General features: G+C 34.2%; 1 protein-coding gene across 1 annotated transcript in view; it reads left to right on the top strand.

Annotated features, from left to right (window-relative positions):
- Positions 1 to 6,179: 6,179 nt before the first annotated feature.
- Positions 6,180 to 17,929, top strand: part of LOC144446233 (1-phosphatidylinositol 4,5-bisphosphate phosphodiesterase epsilon-1-like) — a 57,389-nt gene continuing 45,639 nt past the window's right edge. Inside the window, exon 1 of the mRNA XM_078135985.1 lies at positions 6,180 to 6,359. Coding sequence (XP_077992111.1) covers positions 6,180 to 6,359 — 180 coding nt within the window. The remainder of the gene's footprint in view (positions 6,360 to 17,929) is intronic.

Below are 17,929 nucleotides of genomic sequence, written 5' to 3'. Positions count from 1 at the left end.
TTCTGTCAACAAAATACAATTACTATGAGCACATTTATTTTGGCACTCAAAATTTGATACTTTAGCTGTACTTTATTTTGGTGGATAAAAAATTTGGTATCAGTACGTTTGTGATATGTAATCACTTAATTAAATATTAGTCTGCTTCTATAACCTCATGAACCTGTTGTTATTCCTGAGTGACTCCATTTTCACCAAAATTTATTTTAGCGCAAACAATTTCAGCTAACATAGTTAAAATAATTTTAGAACCAGCACAGTATGTCTTCTAAAGCCTGCCTCTATAACCTGTTGTTATTCCTGAGTGACTCCATTTCCACCAAAATTTATTTTAGCGCAAACAATTTCAGCTAATATAGTTAAAATAAGTTTAGAGCCAGCACAGTATATTGTTTTCTAAAAATCAAGGTGTGAAAGATACACGTACTTATTATTTGATATTTTACCTTGGTGAGACTAATACTAGTAATAGGCCACAAAGTTCTGTAAGTTCTGAATATTTAAGATATTTAATTATTATGGAAAATTCTGCAATTGATATTTTTTAAAATGTCAGTTGCAAATTGCTATTACATGTGCCTCCCATACTTCTATAGTACAGTTTATAGCTGTTGATATTTATTAGTCCAATGAATGTGAAGTGATAAGAAAGACGTTTGTCATAGTATATCTGATAATACTGTCAACTAATTTATATTTAGTTTCTACTCCAAATTAATTAATAAGTGTCATGTCCATGTATGTCCAGTACTTGATATCAAGATTTACTTATTTTGTGGATTTGAATTATGTATATTTAAATACCATTCCAATATCATTGCATGTATGTTGTATTTTTCTTTGTTCAGCCAAATATGATTGACCTAAGGGGTCTTGTCCCAACAAGTTGATGACAAGTAGTGAAAAACCTTATATTAAGAGTATTTTTCACCTTATGAAGAGAAATATTGGGTAATAATATAATTATAGCTTCTCAAGCATAATTTGGGAAAAAATAATTGTGATTTGCAACATTTTGAGTCATAGTTTGAGCTCTCCATAATCAGTGACATAGACAATTTAGACAACCAAGGTGTAAAATCCATATTTTTTGTCAAAAGGTGTTCAACCTTGTTTGTGTGTGGTATATCATAGATAGATATACCTGTACATGGATGGTTTGAATACTGTTGTAGAACTGGGTCATGGAGTAACTCAGTTGTTATCAGTTGTAAAGTTGATCCTCTTGATACTAGTATACAGTGCTCTAGTTTATTTTCAGTTAATAGATATTGTAAATCGAAGGCAATAACAAAAGAGGTCAAATTGATCATGTTATCTATCATAAATTCACATTTTTGCTGTATGGCAGTTAATTCCCAGAGATATGAAGATAACTGACTCCATTGTTGTTGTACACAGTAGACAACGTTGAAGTTTTGTTATGTTAAACTTAAAAATGGTATTGTATGGATAAGAAATGAGTATTTATCTGAGATTTTTAGTTGATAAAATAACTTTACTGTGTGTGTGTGTGTGTGTGTGTGTGTGTGTGTGTGTGTTTTCTACTGAATAAACAATATGAGACAAGATACAACAAACCCACATGTGTAATTCAGTGTTTGAAAAAATACTAAAAAAAGTTTGTTATTTTATATTTAAAATGACATGATTGATATGAATGATTTGTGAACAAACTGGATATACTACACCTAGTATTCACTATGTCCATTGAAGTGGTGCATGTGTGTCTGTTTTAAAACAAAATGTACTTACCAATATATTGAAACATCTCACCAGGTATCACTAATTTAATTACTTGTGTTTACTAATGATTGAAAATATAGTTTCGAGTAGAAAAACAGTTGTTTTATTTATCCAAAATCCAAAGTAAATACTAACATTTCAAGAGTCACAAACGTCGCGTTTCTTTTGTATTTTCTGTGTGTGAGAACTTGAATACAAATATAATAAAAGTCAATTTGTGTGATTCACCTGACTATGTCACTTATAAGCTATTCCATTCAGCACCCCATTTGATGTGAAACTAGGCACAGGCCAAAATATTTGACATTTTGAGCTAAAGCTATCATTTAGAAGAGCAATTAACATTTGTAATATTCTGCATGCCTTTTTTAATAAAAGTTTTATCCAACTTAGTTAATGCAGAAAATTATATCATTGTCTGTCTCAATTCATATGAAAGGGACATAGCTCAGTGTTTTACCTTAATGATATGTACAAAGTTTCGTCCTTAGAATAGGTGCTTCAGCTTTGCTGTAAAGTAAGTATTAAATCCACTGAATGTTTAGACATCCTTTAAGCCATTACTTGAGGGGTGTTGGATTGAGAGTGGGTTCTGTTCATGCATATTTGTGTCCATCCATATGTCTGTGCATGCTTGTTGAGGCATATTTGGAAATATGCATGCACAAGCCAATTAGATTCAAACTTGGCAAAAAGATGACATATAATAAGGGGGATATATGTGTGATCACTTCATTGTAACTCAACCAGTTCACTTACAATCATATATGTATGTATTAAAGTGTGTGCAGAGAAGCTAATTTGACACATACACAACATGAATTGTAATCATATGTTAAATCCTAAAACTCACATATACTGTGATGACTAACTAGTGTATAATTACAGAACTTGGATATACATGCATAGAATGATTTGTACAGGACACAGAATTCTAAGTGAAACCAGGAAAATATTCATGAATTATTGACAAAAAAAGAGAAACATAACAAGAATGGACAGGGAAATCATATCATGCAATTAACTGTTTTCAAAAGAAAGAAGGTAAAATTTGTTCTGGATAAAGAACTAAGGAATGTTGGTTGTACTTTTAACTCTTGCTCTTTCCAGCTTTCTCCAAATATTGACACTGAGAGTCTAAAATAAAGCTTGTAGATTAGTAAACTGCTCACGTTCACTCACTATTTTAGTATGCATAACATTGATTCAGTATTTTTACTAGTTTATTATGGCCATTTCAAGAACCAATAAAAGATACAAATACATGTAATTCTACACAAAGCTATTCTAAAATGATCATAAAACTGAATTCCCTCTTTTACACTGACAGTATTAAAGTTAACAAAGCTTTAAAGTATTTAGTTTTGAATAAATTTTGTTTTAGTCTGAAATTGATCGTTATGCTTATAAGTTTATTTGATTAAATCCATTTCAGGATTCTTTTATTGACCTACCACGTACCTAGTAATAGTAGTATTGGAATACATGGAAAAAGTCAGGATTTAAGCCCTGAGACTTAGCTATCTGACACAATTGATATTTCATGATATGACTTGACAGAGACTTAGCTATTTGACTTGACTGAGACATAGCTATCTGACACGACAGAGACTTAGCTATTTGACGTGACAGAGACTTAGCTATTTCACGTGACAGAGACTTAGCTATTTGACTTGACTGTGACATAGCTATCTGATGCGACAGAGACTTAGCTATGTGACTTGACTGAGACTTAGCTATTTGACTTGACTGTGACATAGCTATCTGACACGACAGAGACTTAGCTATCTGATGCGACAGAGACTTAGCTATTTGACTTGACTGAGACTTGGCTATGTGACTTGACTGAGACTTAGCTATGTGACTTAAAAGACAGCTATCTAATTTGACTAAGACTTTGCTATCTGACTTGACAGACTTACCTATCTGGCTCCACATTGACCTTATTGAGTCAGATAGCCAAGTATGTGGGCGATTTAGGACTGTGACATGCAAATGTACCTATCTACAGTATAATGCTTTCCTGTTGTATAGAAAAAGGCATACATGTACAAGTAAAGGCAATTTTGGCTCTTTAAATGATAACATCAGCACTGAGCCACTACATTTTTAAATCTGTGTTGGTTGATAGGCAAAATTCAAACTGTTCAATCATGAAGTAAGGCATTGCTTGCTTTATGAAAATTCCAACACATCATCATAAATATCCTAAAATAGCACAAGTACATATTTAATATGGATTGAGAAAAACAGAAAATATTGTGAAATTCTAAGCTGTCATTTCTGTTGTACTTTTAGATCACATATAATCTGATTTGTGAGATGTTAAACAACCTACCCATACAAAGTTATATAGTCATAAATCTTGACATAACAATGTGTGTTCAACCTTTTGATACTTAGTGTGTACTTGTGTGTCTCTGAACCTTGACAAGTTTGTGTTGCCAGTTATAACAGCTGTAACTAACATGTATATGTATATTATTAAACATGACTGTCATGTATTGTATATATGTATGGATGGTTGGATGGATGGTTGAATAAATGTATGGACATGTTTGTATGGATGGTTGGGTGGATGGATGGATGGATGGTTGAATAAATGTATGGACATGTTTGTATGGATGGTTGGGTGGATGGATGGATGGATGGTTGAATAAATGTATGGACATGTTTTTATGGATGGATGGTAGGATGCATGGATGTATATCAATGCATGCATGTGTGCATGCATGTGTGTGTGTGTGTGTGTGTGTGCATGTGTTCATGCTTGCATGCATGCATGTACATGTATGTACAACTGTATGTACTGTATGTATATATCATATATGTATAGTACGTACATACACACACACGCACGCACGCATGCACGCACGGATGTATGGATGGATGGATGGACGGATTGATAGATTATGTACATTATGTTTAAATGAACTAATACCATGTCAAGCTAAATATACATACAACTTTTGTACACTTGATTACATGTACGTTTCTACCAAATGTAGTCATATTACTATTATTAGAGTTATTGCTTTTTATTGGCGTTCCAGTCATCATATGTTGCATAAGTGGTTACTTGGTTATTTTACTATGATGATAATGAGTAGGCTTTATAAATTGTGTAACTGTAGTGTCAAACTGCAATGTAAGGTATTTACCAATAGTTACTTCTAGCATGGCAGTATCACCATTGATGATACTTCCATCAGTGTTTTATTTAAGGGCGGTAAGTAGGTAAAATCTACCGGGGTTCCCACATCATTTTACCGGGGTTCCCCACCTAAACTATGATACATTGCATGGGAAGCACTACCAGTTTTACCTCTTTCCCCCTTTCTGTTACCGGGGTTCCCAATCCTTAGCAAAAACACTGTCCATGCTTCTAGTCAGTGCTTGCTAACTTACAATAGCATGGTATACATTTATAAAGTGCCTTGATTCCGCAGTGAATGTTGTGATCATAGCACTGTACAATTATTACTCCTGGCATGGACATGCATTAACACAATGACCCTATATAACTAAAATATCACTCAAAATGGAAGAGAACTGCAATAGAATATTGTGAGCTAACCAGAAATAGAAATATCATTCACAAGTTCGCATGTCTATCTGTCATCAAATTTACACAGAGATGCATGGCATTGCTGAAGAGTGCCCTCATAGGCATATCAAAAGAAACTTTTGTTTTTATCATGAACGCTTTGGTATTTACATTTCACTAGATGTAAGGATTAAAGTGCTTGTAATGAAGATATAAGCTTTGTTGCCATGGTAACAATGTAACAGGGTTTCTAATGGGCATACAAATAATGGTCTAGCTATGCACCTGTTCTAAGCTAACAAGAGCGGCACCATATGACATGAAAGTAAAGTAAAGACACTTTGAAAAATAATCACTGTCAGATCGTGACTTGGAAAATAAAGAAAAACACTTGAAAAACAATCGGTTTTGAAGCTACAGGCAATGGGTTCCATACTTGAAAGGGCAAGGTCAAATCATTAATTGTTGATTAGCTGGTTTGACTGAGAACAAAGTTTGCAGTGCTGTGCCTGTCTGTAAATGGCTTGCAGGAGTCACGAGTAAGAGTGAGACCCGAATAAACACTGATGCCCTTTAAAAATAAACGATAAGATCTCAGTTTACTAGACTTGGGCAAGAGAGAGCAGAGGAGCACATGTGGCAGCCCAGAGGATGAGTGAACTTCAGTTGAGGCCACGGAAAGACATCATGGGTCATATGCTCCTAATTAACTTTACTAGCCAATCACTACCCGGACTGTGTGCGCTAACTCACAGCTAGCAGCTGTTGTTCTTTCTTACTGTGCTGATAGAATCTAGGCATCAAAGTTAACTTTTCATCAGTATGGAGTCATCAGTGGACAGACGCACTTTAGATTAACTCTTGCTGTAATTTCATTTATACTGCAATGGCTTCTATGACGACTATCGGGACTAATATGAGAGGATTGACTTTCTGTATCTGTGTGAGTCCTAAGCTTTATCTAGCAAGTTTTGATACCCTGGTAACCGGAGCTAAATCAAGAGATATTAACATACCAGAGGGGACAGGTATGCGTGATGGAGTTGTAACTCATCGCCCAATACTGGTGGGTATTTAACACCTTTTAAGTTTTATGCATCTAAATTACATTTGTCACTTTTGGTTATCGGGATGAGTAAAAGATGATACTTTTGTTGCTTTTATTGATAATGATATGCTATATGATGGTAGTGGGTTTTACATTGCATGAAACTTTTCTCATGTTACTTTCATGATTAGTATCAATGCTTTGTTTCTCTTCAATGATGGAAGTCTGGAAAGAAGAAAGAGGGAAATAAAAGTGTCGCAAAAGACGAAGCAAAACAACATCATAGCAATTATATGCAACTTTTTGTTTCTTTTTTTTAACAAAAGCTATGGAGCTAAAGTGCATGATGTCATTCGACCATACTAAAGTAAAAAAAACATTTAATAAAACTAATATACATGTTTTAAAATGAAAATTCATCTGTGTTGCTAATCCAGTGTATTACATTAGTTACACGCTTCTATTTCAAACAAAATCTTGAAAATTATTACCTAAAATTTTTGACTGCATGCTTCAGTCTTTGTCAACAGATTGCCCCATTATTCCGAACACATGAATTTACGGAGCTTTATTAAGTACATTTTAATGCATTGTTTACTCCATCCCCTTTTGGCCTTATCCATGCAATGCAATAGTTCTTGCAACGATGGCTCAACCCAGTGCTTCAATTGCACAAATCATTGACATAACATACAAGATATCATAAGAGGGATAAGACGGAAATATCAAATCCGTAAATTAATGAATGTCTTGTAGGCATTATGGTGGAATTAGGTAGATTTTGATATCTGGAGAAATATTGTCTTTTTTCCCATTAGAATATCAATAATTCAAGATACTGCATAGAAATATTTGAAAACTATTGGAAACGAAATCATGCTGAGCTTGAGTCAATTTTAGGATCCTGACTGATAGTTCTCAACCAATCCAATCAATGTAAATTTGACCAATCAGGAATGTAATCTTTTTCCTACTGACCAATCATACTCTATCCTTAGTAACCAATCATAAATAGGTCAATGTCAAGTTGGCACCAGTATTATGGTAACGCTGTATAAACTGATGAATATGTGTGATTTGTAGGAGTTTATTGGAGTTTATTAATAACCAATACAGTGTTCATAGTTTCTTTAGTACTTGGTTGTACGGTACTTAGTTTTTATAGCATTACCGTTCTTTCTGTTTTGTTTCTTAGTATACTAAATCTGGTGTAGCCATGTTATAGACAGTTAGTTAGCCGACCAAGGAAACATTTATTTTCAAATGTTACGTCTTTCCAATGTTCTCAATTCCTCATTTAATTTGCCAAATGATATATTTGAAGTTCAAGGCAAATGTATTTAATTTTCTAATGTTCATATGTAAGTTAAAATATTGCATTTAGCTTACATCAGTCAGCACATTAGCATGGTTGTTGATGTTGTAGATAGTTGTGTCATGGAAAGTTTTAAACTGAGATAGACAATGGCTAATGAAAACCATTGGCTATCATTCTTGTAATTTATGGCCACCAGACATGTCAAATAGTCAAGTTCATGTTCAGGACATGTCTCATTTCCAGATGCTTGTCACATATTTCCCTTTTTTTGTTTATACAAAGTTGTACATGCTTGTGGCTGTTGTACTAGGGATGCGGTTTCAAATTAACAACTTGTTTTCAGTTTGGTGAAATACCTAGCTAGAAGCTACATGGGAAGGATTGTATACAAAACACAGTCAGAATAATGTCAATATCAGTCATGTCATGAATCTTGTGGTTGGATTGAATTTCATTTGAGTATAGTCTGGTACATCAAGTTCATCTGGTGCCAATTTTACAAATATCTGACTGTAAATTTTAAGTTTCCCAAAATTGTAGTCTGGTCTGTCAAGTTCATTGGGGCCAAGTGTGTAACCCTATCTAAAAATTTTGGACAGTAAATTGAAGTTATTTCTCCAAAATTATGGTCTGGTATTTCAAGTTCATCTGCGCCAAATTTGTAACCTTATCCCAAAATTTTGGCCAATAAATTTGAGGTATTTTTCCAAGATTATAATCTGGTATTGTCAAGTCCAAACATTTTCTGACAGTAATTTTAGTTATTTTTCCAAAATTATAGTTTAGTACGTCAAGTTTATCTGATTCTTATCTATAAAACTATATGAAAATTTTTAACTGTAAATTGACACAAATTTTTAGTGGGTACAACATCTTCATCTATGCCAATTTTGTTAGCATATCCAAAAGTTTCTGACAGTAAATTCTTTTTCTGGGTCTAGTACATTTTAATTTAGTACATCAATGCCATCCTCTGGTGACAGCACCATCATCAAACATTTCTGAAGACAATATTTCAGTTTGGGTTGAAATATCTTATTGGCAGGATGTGACAACATGCCTGCAGTCTCTAGATCCTTGTATTCTTTTGTTTCCTGATACCACAGAAATCCAAATTTTTATCCATAAAGTTAACTAACTTTTTATTAAGGCCTGATCCTTGTTTTGTTTATGTATAAATTAAGATGCATAACATCAGTCTAGTTCCCAGTATGGTTTGGATCAAAAGTGAACAGCAGCCCCCACCTGTAGTTAATTCAAATCTATCGTACTTCTTCTGATGCAAATTAAAACCACCTCAAGGGAGATTCAAGTCAACCAACAGTGATCAGGCTCTGATTTGATTACCGTGCATCCAGGGGCTTGGATGAATTCAATTCTGTCTGTGGTTTACTTTGGATATCACAAGGTAGTATGTGAAATCCATGCCAATCATGACACCTAAACTCTATCACATCAGCCAATTTGATAGAAAATGGAGTTTTCCAAACTTGATCAAGTATGAATTTATCATTAAAAGGTTTATATTGGGATGTAACTGTGATTATTAAACATTCTGTAGCCTTAAAGGTGGCACAAGATGAGTTTATAAGCTTTTTATTCAAGTGAAAATACTTACAAATAACTTTGACTAAACTACTCTAGTATAAAGTCAATGTTGATGGATGCCTTGCAATTTGTATTCTGGCATTGTTAGAACTGTTGGTTGCAAGGAACTTCCTGTACATGTTTCGGTTTGTATGATAAATTACATCATTGAGTCTTTTGTAAGTTATATCCTAATGGTTTGAGTGAAGTTAATAATTGCAAGTGATGGTTATTATATATCAGTAAGTAGAATACTCTGAGTACCTTTTAATGCGCATGAAAAATTACGTCCCAAAAACATATGAACTCAGTTTGTGCCCCTTTAACATTTGTCAAACATGATTCTAAACAGTCATGTTATACCGGAACAGTTTCTGTGGGTAAAATATATTTATAGCCACATCCACAGATTGGACATGACATCAGAAATTACTTGTACAAATGTATTTACCCTCTTTATTTATGAATCACATCCTGTACAGTACAATAACAAAACCTTTTTGCTATTTTTGAGTTTTGTGCAATTTATTGATAGGGTTACAAATGTGGACTTAATGTATGTGTTTCACATTTGTTTTTAAAGTAGAAAAACATGGTAAAACTGTTTCATGGATTGAAAATCCAAACTACATGTAGTGTAAATACAGCTTTCCCCATATTACAGCTTTAACCAAGCACACACACACTACAGGGTACGTCCTCTTGTATATTTTTTCCACTGCAGCCATATGTACACCATGAGCATTCACCATCCTGCTGTAAATAGATTACAGATTTCATAGAAATGAATTACACATATCCATATGTACAACATGTACACTAACCAAGCCAACACTATAGAAATGCAAAGTACATTTTTTCATGGCCATATGCACTCAATGTACAGTGTATTTGCGTAATTCAGTGGCTGTGTTTGTGTTTTCCAGCAGATGAACTCAGAAGAACTTGTCATGCTGAAATATTCCACTCATTTAGATGACGTAAAAATGCTAAGTCTATAACAGTAATAATCTGTAGACTATAAATACATGATGTGAGTTCATATTATGACTACTTGTTGTACTGTTGTACATATACCAATTATAAACTTTCAAAGCTGGGCCATATAGCATCATATCTGTAAAGTTCATGCCTCCTGTTTGCCTCTGTATTCAAACACAGGAATATAGTACTTATTACTGTGCCAGTGCTATCATAATGGCTTAGATGTTAGTCCATCCACGTCACATTGGGCAGATAAACTCCAGATCTGTGAATGCCAATATTGTAGTAACTGGTGATATTACTACCTATTGAGTATATGTGACATGTAGTGATTTTTATAATCTTGATTTTCATTCAGGTATAATTGCCAATTTCAAAATATTTGTGAAAGGCACAATCTTGGGAACATGTATGTACTATGTCTTCTTGTATATTGCCCATGGGCAGTACAAACTTTATTTGCCCAGCAAATATTTCAGATATTATGATATGAACAAATGGCAAGATAGCATTTATTATATTGAAGAATGTAGTAATTATTATATGAGACTTTCAAATAAAGAAAATGAGAAGTTCATAAAAATAAGGGTTGACACTTAGCAGACAGTCCTTTTCCATCCTTGGTGGATTATTTGATTATTCAGCAAGCAAATTTTCCAGCAATGTGTTCATTTCACATCTTATAGAGTTTGTGATATGGAGAAATGTGGAATTGATTAGCATATAAAGTATTGAGACTGTACTGTATTCAAGGACCATTATACTCAGGGACAAGAGAACTAACTTTGTAATGAAAATGTACTACGTGAATGTCACATTTGATTTCAAAATACTTTATGACAGGGTAGTTTCATGGTCAAATCATAGTGGGATCACTCACAGCAATTAAGTTGGCATAGTTTCGTTAATGTTGCCCTCTTGTAAAAAGACAGCAATTTTTGTTGTGGGTCAAAATGATAAAAAATAGGTTATCTTGTTACTCACCACATAGTAATTTAAATCATAGTCTAGTGTTATCCATCATTCAGATCTCTCTTTCACACATTGACATCCAGACTTAAGTCATCACATAGTAAGAGATAGGGTGAATGCCAAATTTTGCTGTGTCAGTAGCATGTCATGTTGGCTTGCAGGGCACACTGGTCACCACATAGTAAGGGAGAGTGGAATTCGAACACCATATTTTGGGCTGTTACAAGAAAGTGCTGTTTTCTGAGACCTGGTTTTGTACAATACTGTGTTACTAGTAATTAACTTATGGCATAGTTTCATGGAGGTAGGGATGGAATAATGTGTCCTCTTGTTGCCCCAGAAAATTAGCTCAAGGGCACACTAACTGGCACAGTGGTAAGGATGGTTGGATAATTGTTTGCTGTAGATTACTGACAAGATTACTTACTACATGTATATCAATCAGGTAAAGATGCCATATGTCAATCATACCTGGATAATTACTATTCAAATGAGGGAAAGGATGCATTACATACTAATATGAGATTTGATTAGATTATGGACCCTTACCAACAAATGTATCTCACTGTCTACTTACTCATGGTGTGATAGCTATTAAATTGATAGACAAGCTGTAATGTCTAATCAAGTAAAAGGGATTGATAATCCCTAACTATCTGTTTACATGAACCAGAAAATCCTCATTCCTACATGACTGTATATTAATCTTATTAAGAAGTCCTAATATGGTTTGATAATGTTGTCCTGGATACTCACCAAAAACTTCCTGGCTATGGACACTTCAAGGAGGTCTCCCCATAGATCTTCATAAATATGGTATTGAACTTGACTTCAGTATTCTGTATTATATCTATCCCACACAGTTCCAAATCTATGGGGTCTTAGCCTTTTTGAATGGCTAACCACTGGACATCGTCTGTTTTCAACTTTGTTGGACTGTTGACATTTATCTTAGCAAGTTTTTGTTCTAGATTGGATGACTAAATATTTTCAAAAAGTTTTGTAAAATCAAAGTGTGCTGGATTTTTTTCATATTGAGCAAAGTTCTGTATTAAAAAAAATCAAGTTTGCGTAGGTGGCTCTAAGAAATTCTAACTATGTATAATGTAGAGCTAACATTAAATGTGTTTGTTTCAGTTTCCTGTCATTTGTTAAGTTTTACCATGTTTTTTTTTCCTGGAGGAAGTATTTGCTGAGCTTGGTCTTTTCAAACTTAAGTGCCCCTTATTCAAAGACTATATAGTAACTTTAACTACATCTGGAACCTCACATACAATGAGTAACTCTGTGTGTACACTTTCTCTATGAATAATTATCTAAACAAAGTCACTTAGCTTAAACATTATTGATTCAGTACATGCATCAAAATATTTCATGATTTCAGTCACCTTTGCTTTGTGTGGTACTTTGTAATAATTTTGTCAATTTCACCAAGATGACTACTTGTTATTGAGTTGGCAAAAAATAATCAAATCTTTTCCCATGAACAAAGAAAATTTGTTGATATAGTTTACAAATTTATGAGCTTAAGTACAGACATTACATTTAATGTTATTTGTCAAGTTGTGGGTGTAACCTGTTATTTGCTCACTCACGCTGACCCCTCCTCAGTGGCGTAGTTATTGGTATAATGTATACCACACACTTACAGCACTTTTGTTTCATTTATACACAAACAAAATTAAATGCTGTATGCATCATAAAAAGTTATGAGACTGTTACTGAACTAGTCATTTCCCTGCTGTAGTATCATAAGGCAGACTGAAGTGGCAGTAGTAATACTAAACACATAGCCTGTTTATGGCATTGATGTGTTACTCCGATAGCTCTCATCTTCCTCATGAGAACTGCAATAGTAAATGCTATTGTAAAAGGTATTAGTGGTTAAAACATTTACCAGTTGAGTCCATTCAGCAGTCTTAAGCTTATACACATTATCATACTCAAAGTGTATTGAGAAATTTATTTCAATATTTAGAGAAAAAAAGAGAAATATGACAAAAAGGTGATTTCAGTATTTCCTCTATCATTAATTAATATTCGTGATTCAGAATGGTTTAAAACTATTAATACTACAGTTACATGTAGAGAATTTATAAAATCGACACAAAAAATTACTGGTGTGAGAGTTCCTCACTAAAGTTGAAGTAAAAACATTGTCAGTTTTAACTTTGTTAACATTTCTCCTGGTAATACAAAGTTGACTTAATTGTAAAAGAAAACTTAGTTGTTTGTGTTCATGTGACAGCAGTGAAAAAGTTTGTTAGTCAGAACAAGAAAAATGTTTGTTTGCTCAGGACAAATATTAAGTTAAACCTATATTGTGTAAAATGTTTACATCATTGTCAACATGTTGATGTCATTGACAGTTGAAGGATGATCTCTGCCCAATATGTATAACCAACAGTCATCACTTTGAAGAAAAAGGGAAAACTTTTTGGGGGAGAGAAAAAGCAATGTGAGATATGTCATATAGATTGGTCTTAATTACATCTCATTCCTTAACCAATGGTAGCTTATTAAAATGTCAAAATTATTGCAATGTGGCCCTGAAGTGATTTTTATCAGCAGCTAATGAACTTATCATTGACAACTCTTGAGGTCATCAGTACCACAGCAGCAACATTGTATCAGGTTGCCATAGCACAAAGGTTAGATTACATGTAGTATGATAGAGTTACTGTGTCTGTAACCTCAGTTACTGAAAAGCTAGCCTATGGGGAATATAGTGTCTAGGGTCCAGGCATACTCTACTTGGCCATTTATAAAACTAGCCTAGAGTATACAGTGTGTAGGTGTTCAGGCATATTCTACATTGCTCTACTCAGCAAATATGTTACTGAAAGCTCAGCCTATCAGGAATACTGAGTGTCTAGGGTCCAGGCATATACTTAATACTTGGCATTACTGAAAACCAGCATCACAGAGTACACAGACTATATATGCACAATGTTCAGAGGTCGAGGCATACTCTACTGGGCCAATATGTTACTGAAAACTAGCCTAGAGTATACAGTGTGTAGGTGTCCAGGGCATACTCTACATTGCTCTACTGTGCCATATTACTGCCTAGAGTATACAGTGTGTAGGTGTCCAAGGAAATATACTCTACATTGCTCTACTTGGCCATGTTACTGAAAACTATAAGCCTGTCTGGAATTCATAGTGTCTATAGGGTCCAGGCATACTCTACTGAGCTATGTTTAAGAAAACTACCCTTAGCTAGAATATTCAGTGTCTAGGAGTCCAGGCATATACTATACTTGGCCATTTTACTAACAACTGTTAGCATAGAATAGTTTACTCACCATACTCTAAATTGATCTACTGGGCCGTTTACTGAAAACTTAGCCTATCGGGTCCAGGTATACTCTACTGGTTAATGTTTCTGAAAACCACCCTAGAATATTGAGTGTCTAGGAGTCCATGGCATGCGTACTCTATATAGCTCTACCGGGTATGTTATTGAAAACTTAGTTTGTCCGGAATACACAGTGTCGAGGGTCCTCAGGCATATTCTACTGGGCCATGTTACAGAAAACTAGCCTAAAATATACAGTGTCTATAGGTGTCCAGGCATACTCTACTGGACCATGTTTACTCAACTAGTCATGTATATGTTTGCGTCCTGGTAGGGTTTACCAAAAGTCATGGATAGTATGTCATGGGATTTAGAACAGGACTATAAATGCGTAGGAAGGAATTTCCTGTTGTATCTAAAATGATCTGTGTATATAATCCTCCACTGTCTACCTGTCAAATTGTTGTTTATATGAATAAGGCAAAGTATATAAATTCCAATCCTTTGAAAGAAAAAAACGAAACGAGTCAGAGAATTTTGAAATCACGTATGTTTCAAGGAATGTTAAACCCAGACTTTGCATCTGCCAACGTATATAATAGCACATTGTGGGATAACGGATATACATGTATAGTCCAGGCATAATATACAAGGTTGTCTTCTCCCACTATCATAATCTCATGATAACTAAATAAGTTATATGCCACAGTTTTTAATACACTCATGCAGGCATGGCTAAATGGTATCCATGGTAACAGTTTTAAGCTTAACAGCTTATATACATGTACAATTCACTACTCATACCTACATTTTGAAACCTAAACTTTTTTTTACAATTATACCATGGATGTATTTCAACCAAAATGTTTTTGTTTCAGTCAAGAATAGAAGGCTGAATGATTTAAGCAAAAGACACTAGATTTTTTTTACACTTCGAGTTTGGAATTACGTCTATAGAATATGATTTTAAAGGGAAGGGATACCCTGTGATTGAATGACTTTTGATAAAAATATGAATGTTCAGAAGTTATAAGCAAATTGTATGTATAAATGACATTAGACTTTTATAAACCAAGGTCTATACTATACTAACTAAAGGTATCCTGTGAACACATGATGAAAACACGTACATGTACTTGAGTAAGACTTGATATGTAGACAAGCAAACTTACAGGCATTGAGACAAGAAGCTAAAGAATATCACTTTATGTATGCCGAGAATGATAAATCACTGGTGAGAGACGGTGAAGATAAGTAGACAAGTGAGCAAGCGATAAAAGACATAAAGACATACAAGAGATAAATATAGTGGCAGACAATACAGCTATTACTAAACTCATTAAACTTTTTGGTGAATTGCTATAAACACTGTGACACGTCAGACTGATGACTATCAATCTACCTCATTTACTCTAAAAACAGTACTAACATTGTATGTACTAACATTGACAGACAAGACTGGCAGAGAGACAGAGAGAGACAGAGAGGGAGAGACAGACTGACGGATGGACTGACTGACTGACTGACTGACTGACTGACTGACAGACTGACTGATATGCAAGATACTCAACAGATAGACAGACAGAGTGACTGACTGTGGGACTGATTTATAGACTAACTGACATGCAAGTTAGACAGACTGAGTGAATGATAGCCAGGCAGGCAGACAGACAGACAGACAGACAGACAGACAGACAGACTGACTAACTGACCGACAGGCAGATAAAATAAATGACCAATTGACTGACAGACCAACTGACTGACAAACAAGATAGATAGATAGGCATACAGGCATGGTGCAAAACACAAATTTCGAAAATTATATATATTTTTTCTTGTTAATGAAAATAACAAATGAGTTATTGTAAACATATTGTTGAAAATTAATATTAATTTATCTTGATTTAAATTTTCCATGATAACTTAACAACAGTGTTTTCTCATTTTACTACATGTACCATGTACATCACAATATTTTTAACCAGAGGTATCAACATTGAATTTTTAATACATTTATGGTACCTTATACTTCAAATTGAAGGAAAATGGAAAGATACTGTACAGTAAAGACGTTAACCCTCTCTAGTCTTGAAAATACCTGTGGATTTCTTCTCTAAACTCTTATCAAAGTACCCTGTGTGGCGCACCATTATACACACATATATATATATTGGTTTAGTGTGGCTGGTAGGATTTAGTTGTTGTATGTGTTGTATGATCTGTCTAAACTTGCCTTGCACAAATATTTATGTTTGTTTTTGTGGGGCCGTTAATAATAACCACAAGTATACATGTCATGTCACTTTAACATACACCATGTCTGCATTTCATCAAATTGTATTTCATTCTTTAATACATAGCCTTACATCCACTAATGAGCTGAAAAGTATAAACAAAAAAATATCGCAGTTGATCAGACTTTGGAGGAATGAACATGTTGGCATTTTTACTGCTTTGTATCTTTTGAATGACCAATATATACATGTGTGACGTCAGCTTTGATGTTGTTGCTTGATATCCTTAAGCTACAGCTGGTATATAGTTTGGATGCCAACTGTGGTCTAACCACAGTCTGGTCAAACTTCCTAGATCAGCACAGAAAGTTGTTCATCTAATCAGTGAACCCCTGCTGCTATAGTGATTTAATCAGTATATAAGTAACATCCTGAGCTGACAAATTTACCATGAGTGAAGGTATAAATCGTAACGATACTGTATAGGAACTAGACTAGTTGGTACGCCATTGCTCCTACCTGTACAAGCTTTTCATGTTACATTGAATAATTATTATGGTATTACCATGAAAACATAATGTTTTCTTTGAGGACAGCGCCCTTTAATCTTCAAGTTCTTTGGCCCAGTCTTATGTTATATAACAAAAGTGACTTTTAAAGGGCTATTATTATGATTGTAATACAGGCATTGGACGAAATATGTAATTGGTAAAGGATTCAAGAATTGGGCATTCACCTTTCACTAGCGCCTGACAAAAAGATTGGTCCTGAATTGCATGCCTATAGTGTAACAACAACCTGTGAATACTGTCTACTTTCAGATGTCTGTTGTCAACCGTGGTTGATTTGTATTCTGTGGACATTCCAACACAGCCTTCTCAATGATGGAACTCTTCTACTAAACAAATGAACTCCCCATAGGGTCAGCTAATTTCACTTACAAACTCACCGGTTGTGTAGATTTTGTAATTTAAATTCCAGACTGGGAGACATGTTATGTATTGTTAATGTAAGGTAGAAGTTTTGAGGTCTGCATTGTTATCCATTACTTTACAAAGGATTAAATCGTTGTGTGGGTAAAATGCCTCAGAGTTGTAAGAAATAAACACTGGAATCTTGTTATTTTGGAGTGGAAATATTAGTTAAGATATAATTTTTCTGTCAAATAAAGAATACAAAATTAATTCATACA

Source organism: Glandiceps talaboti, chromosome 15 (assembly GCF_964340395.1).
Source record: "Glandiceps talaboti chromosome 15, keGlaTala1.1, whole genome shotgun sequence".
Lineage (NCBI taxonomy): Eukaryota > Metazoa > Hemichordata > Enteropneusta > Spengelidae > Glandiceps > Glandiceps talaboti.
The sequence above is the reverse complement of the archived record's forward strand: the minus strand, read 5'-3'. Positions and strand labels throughout refer to the sequence as shown.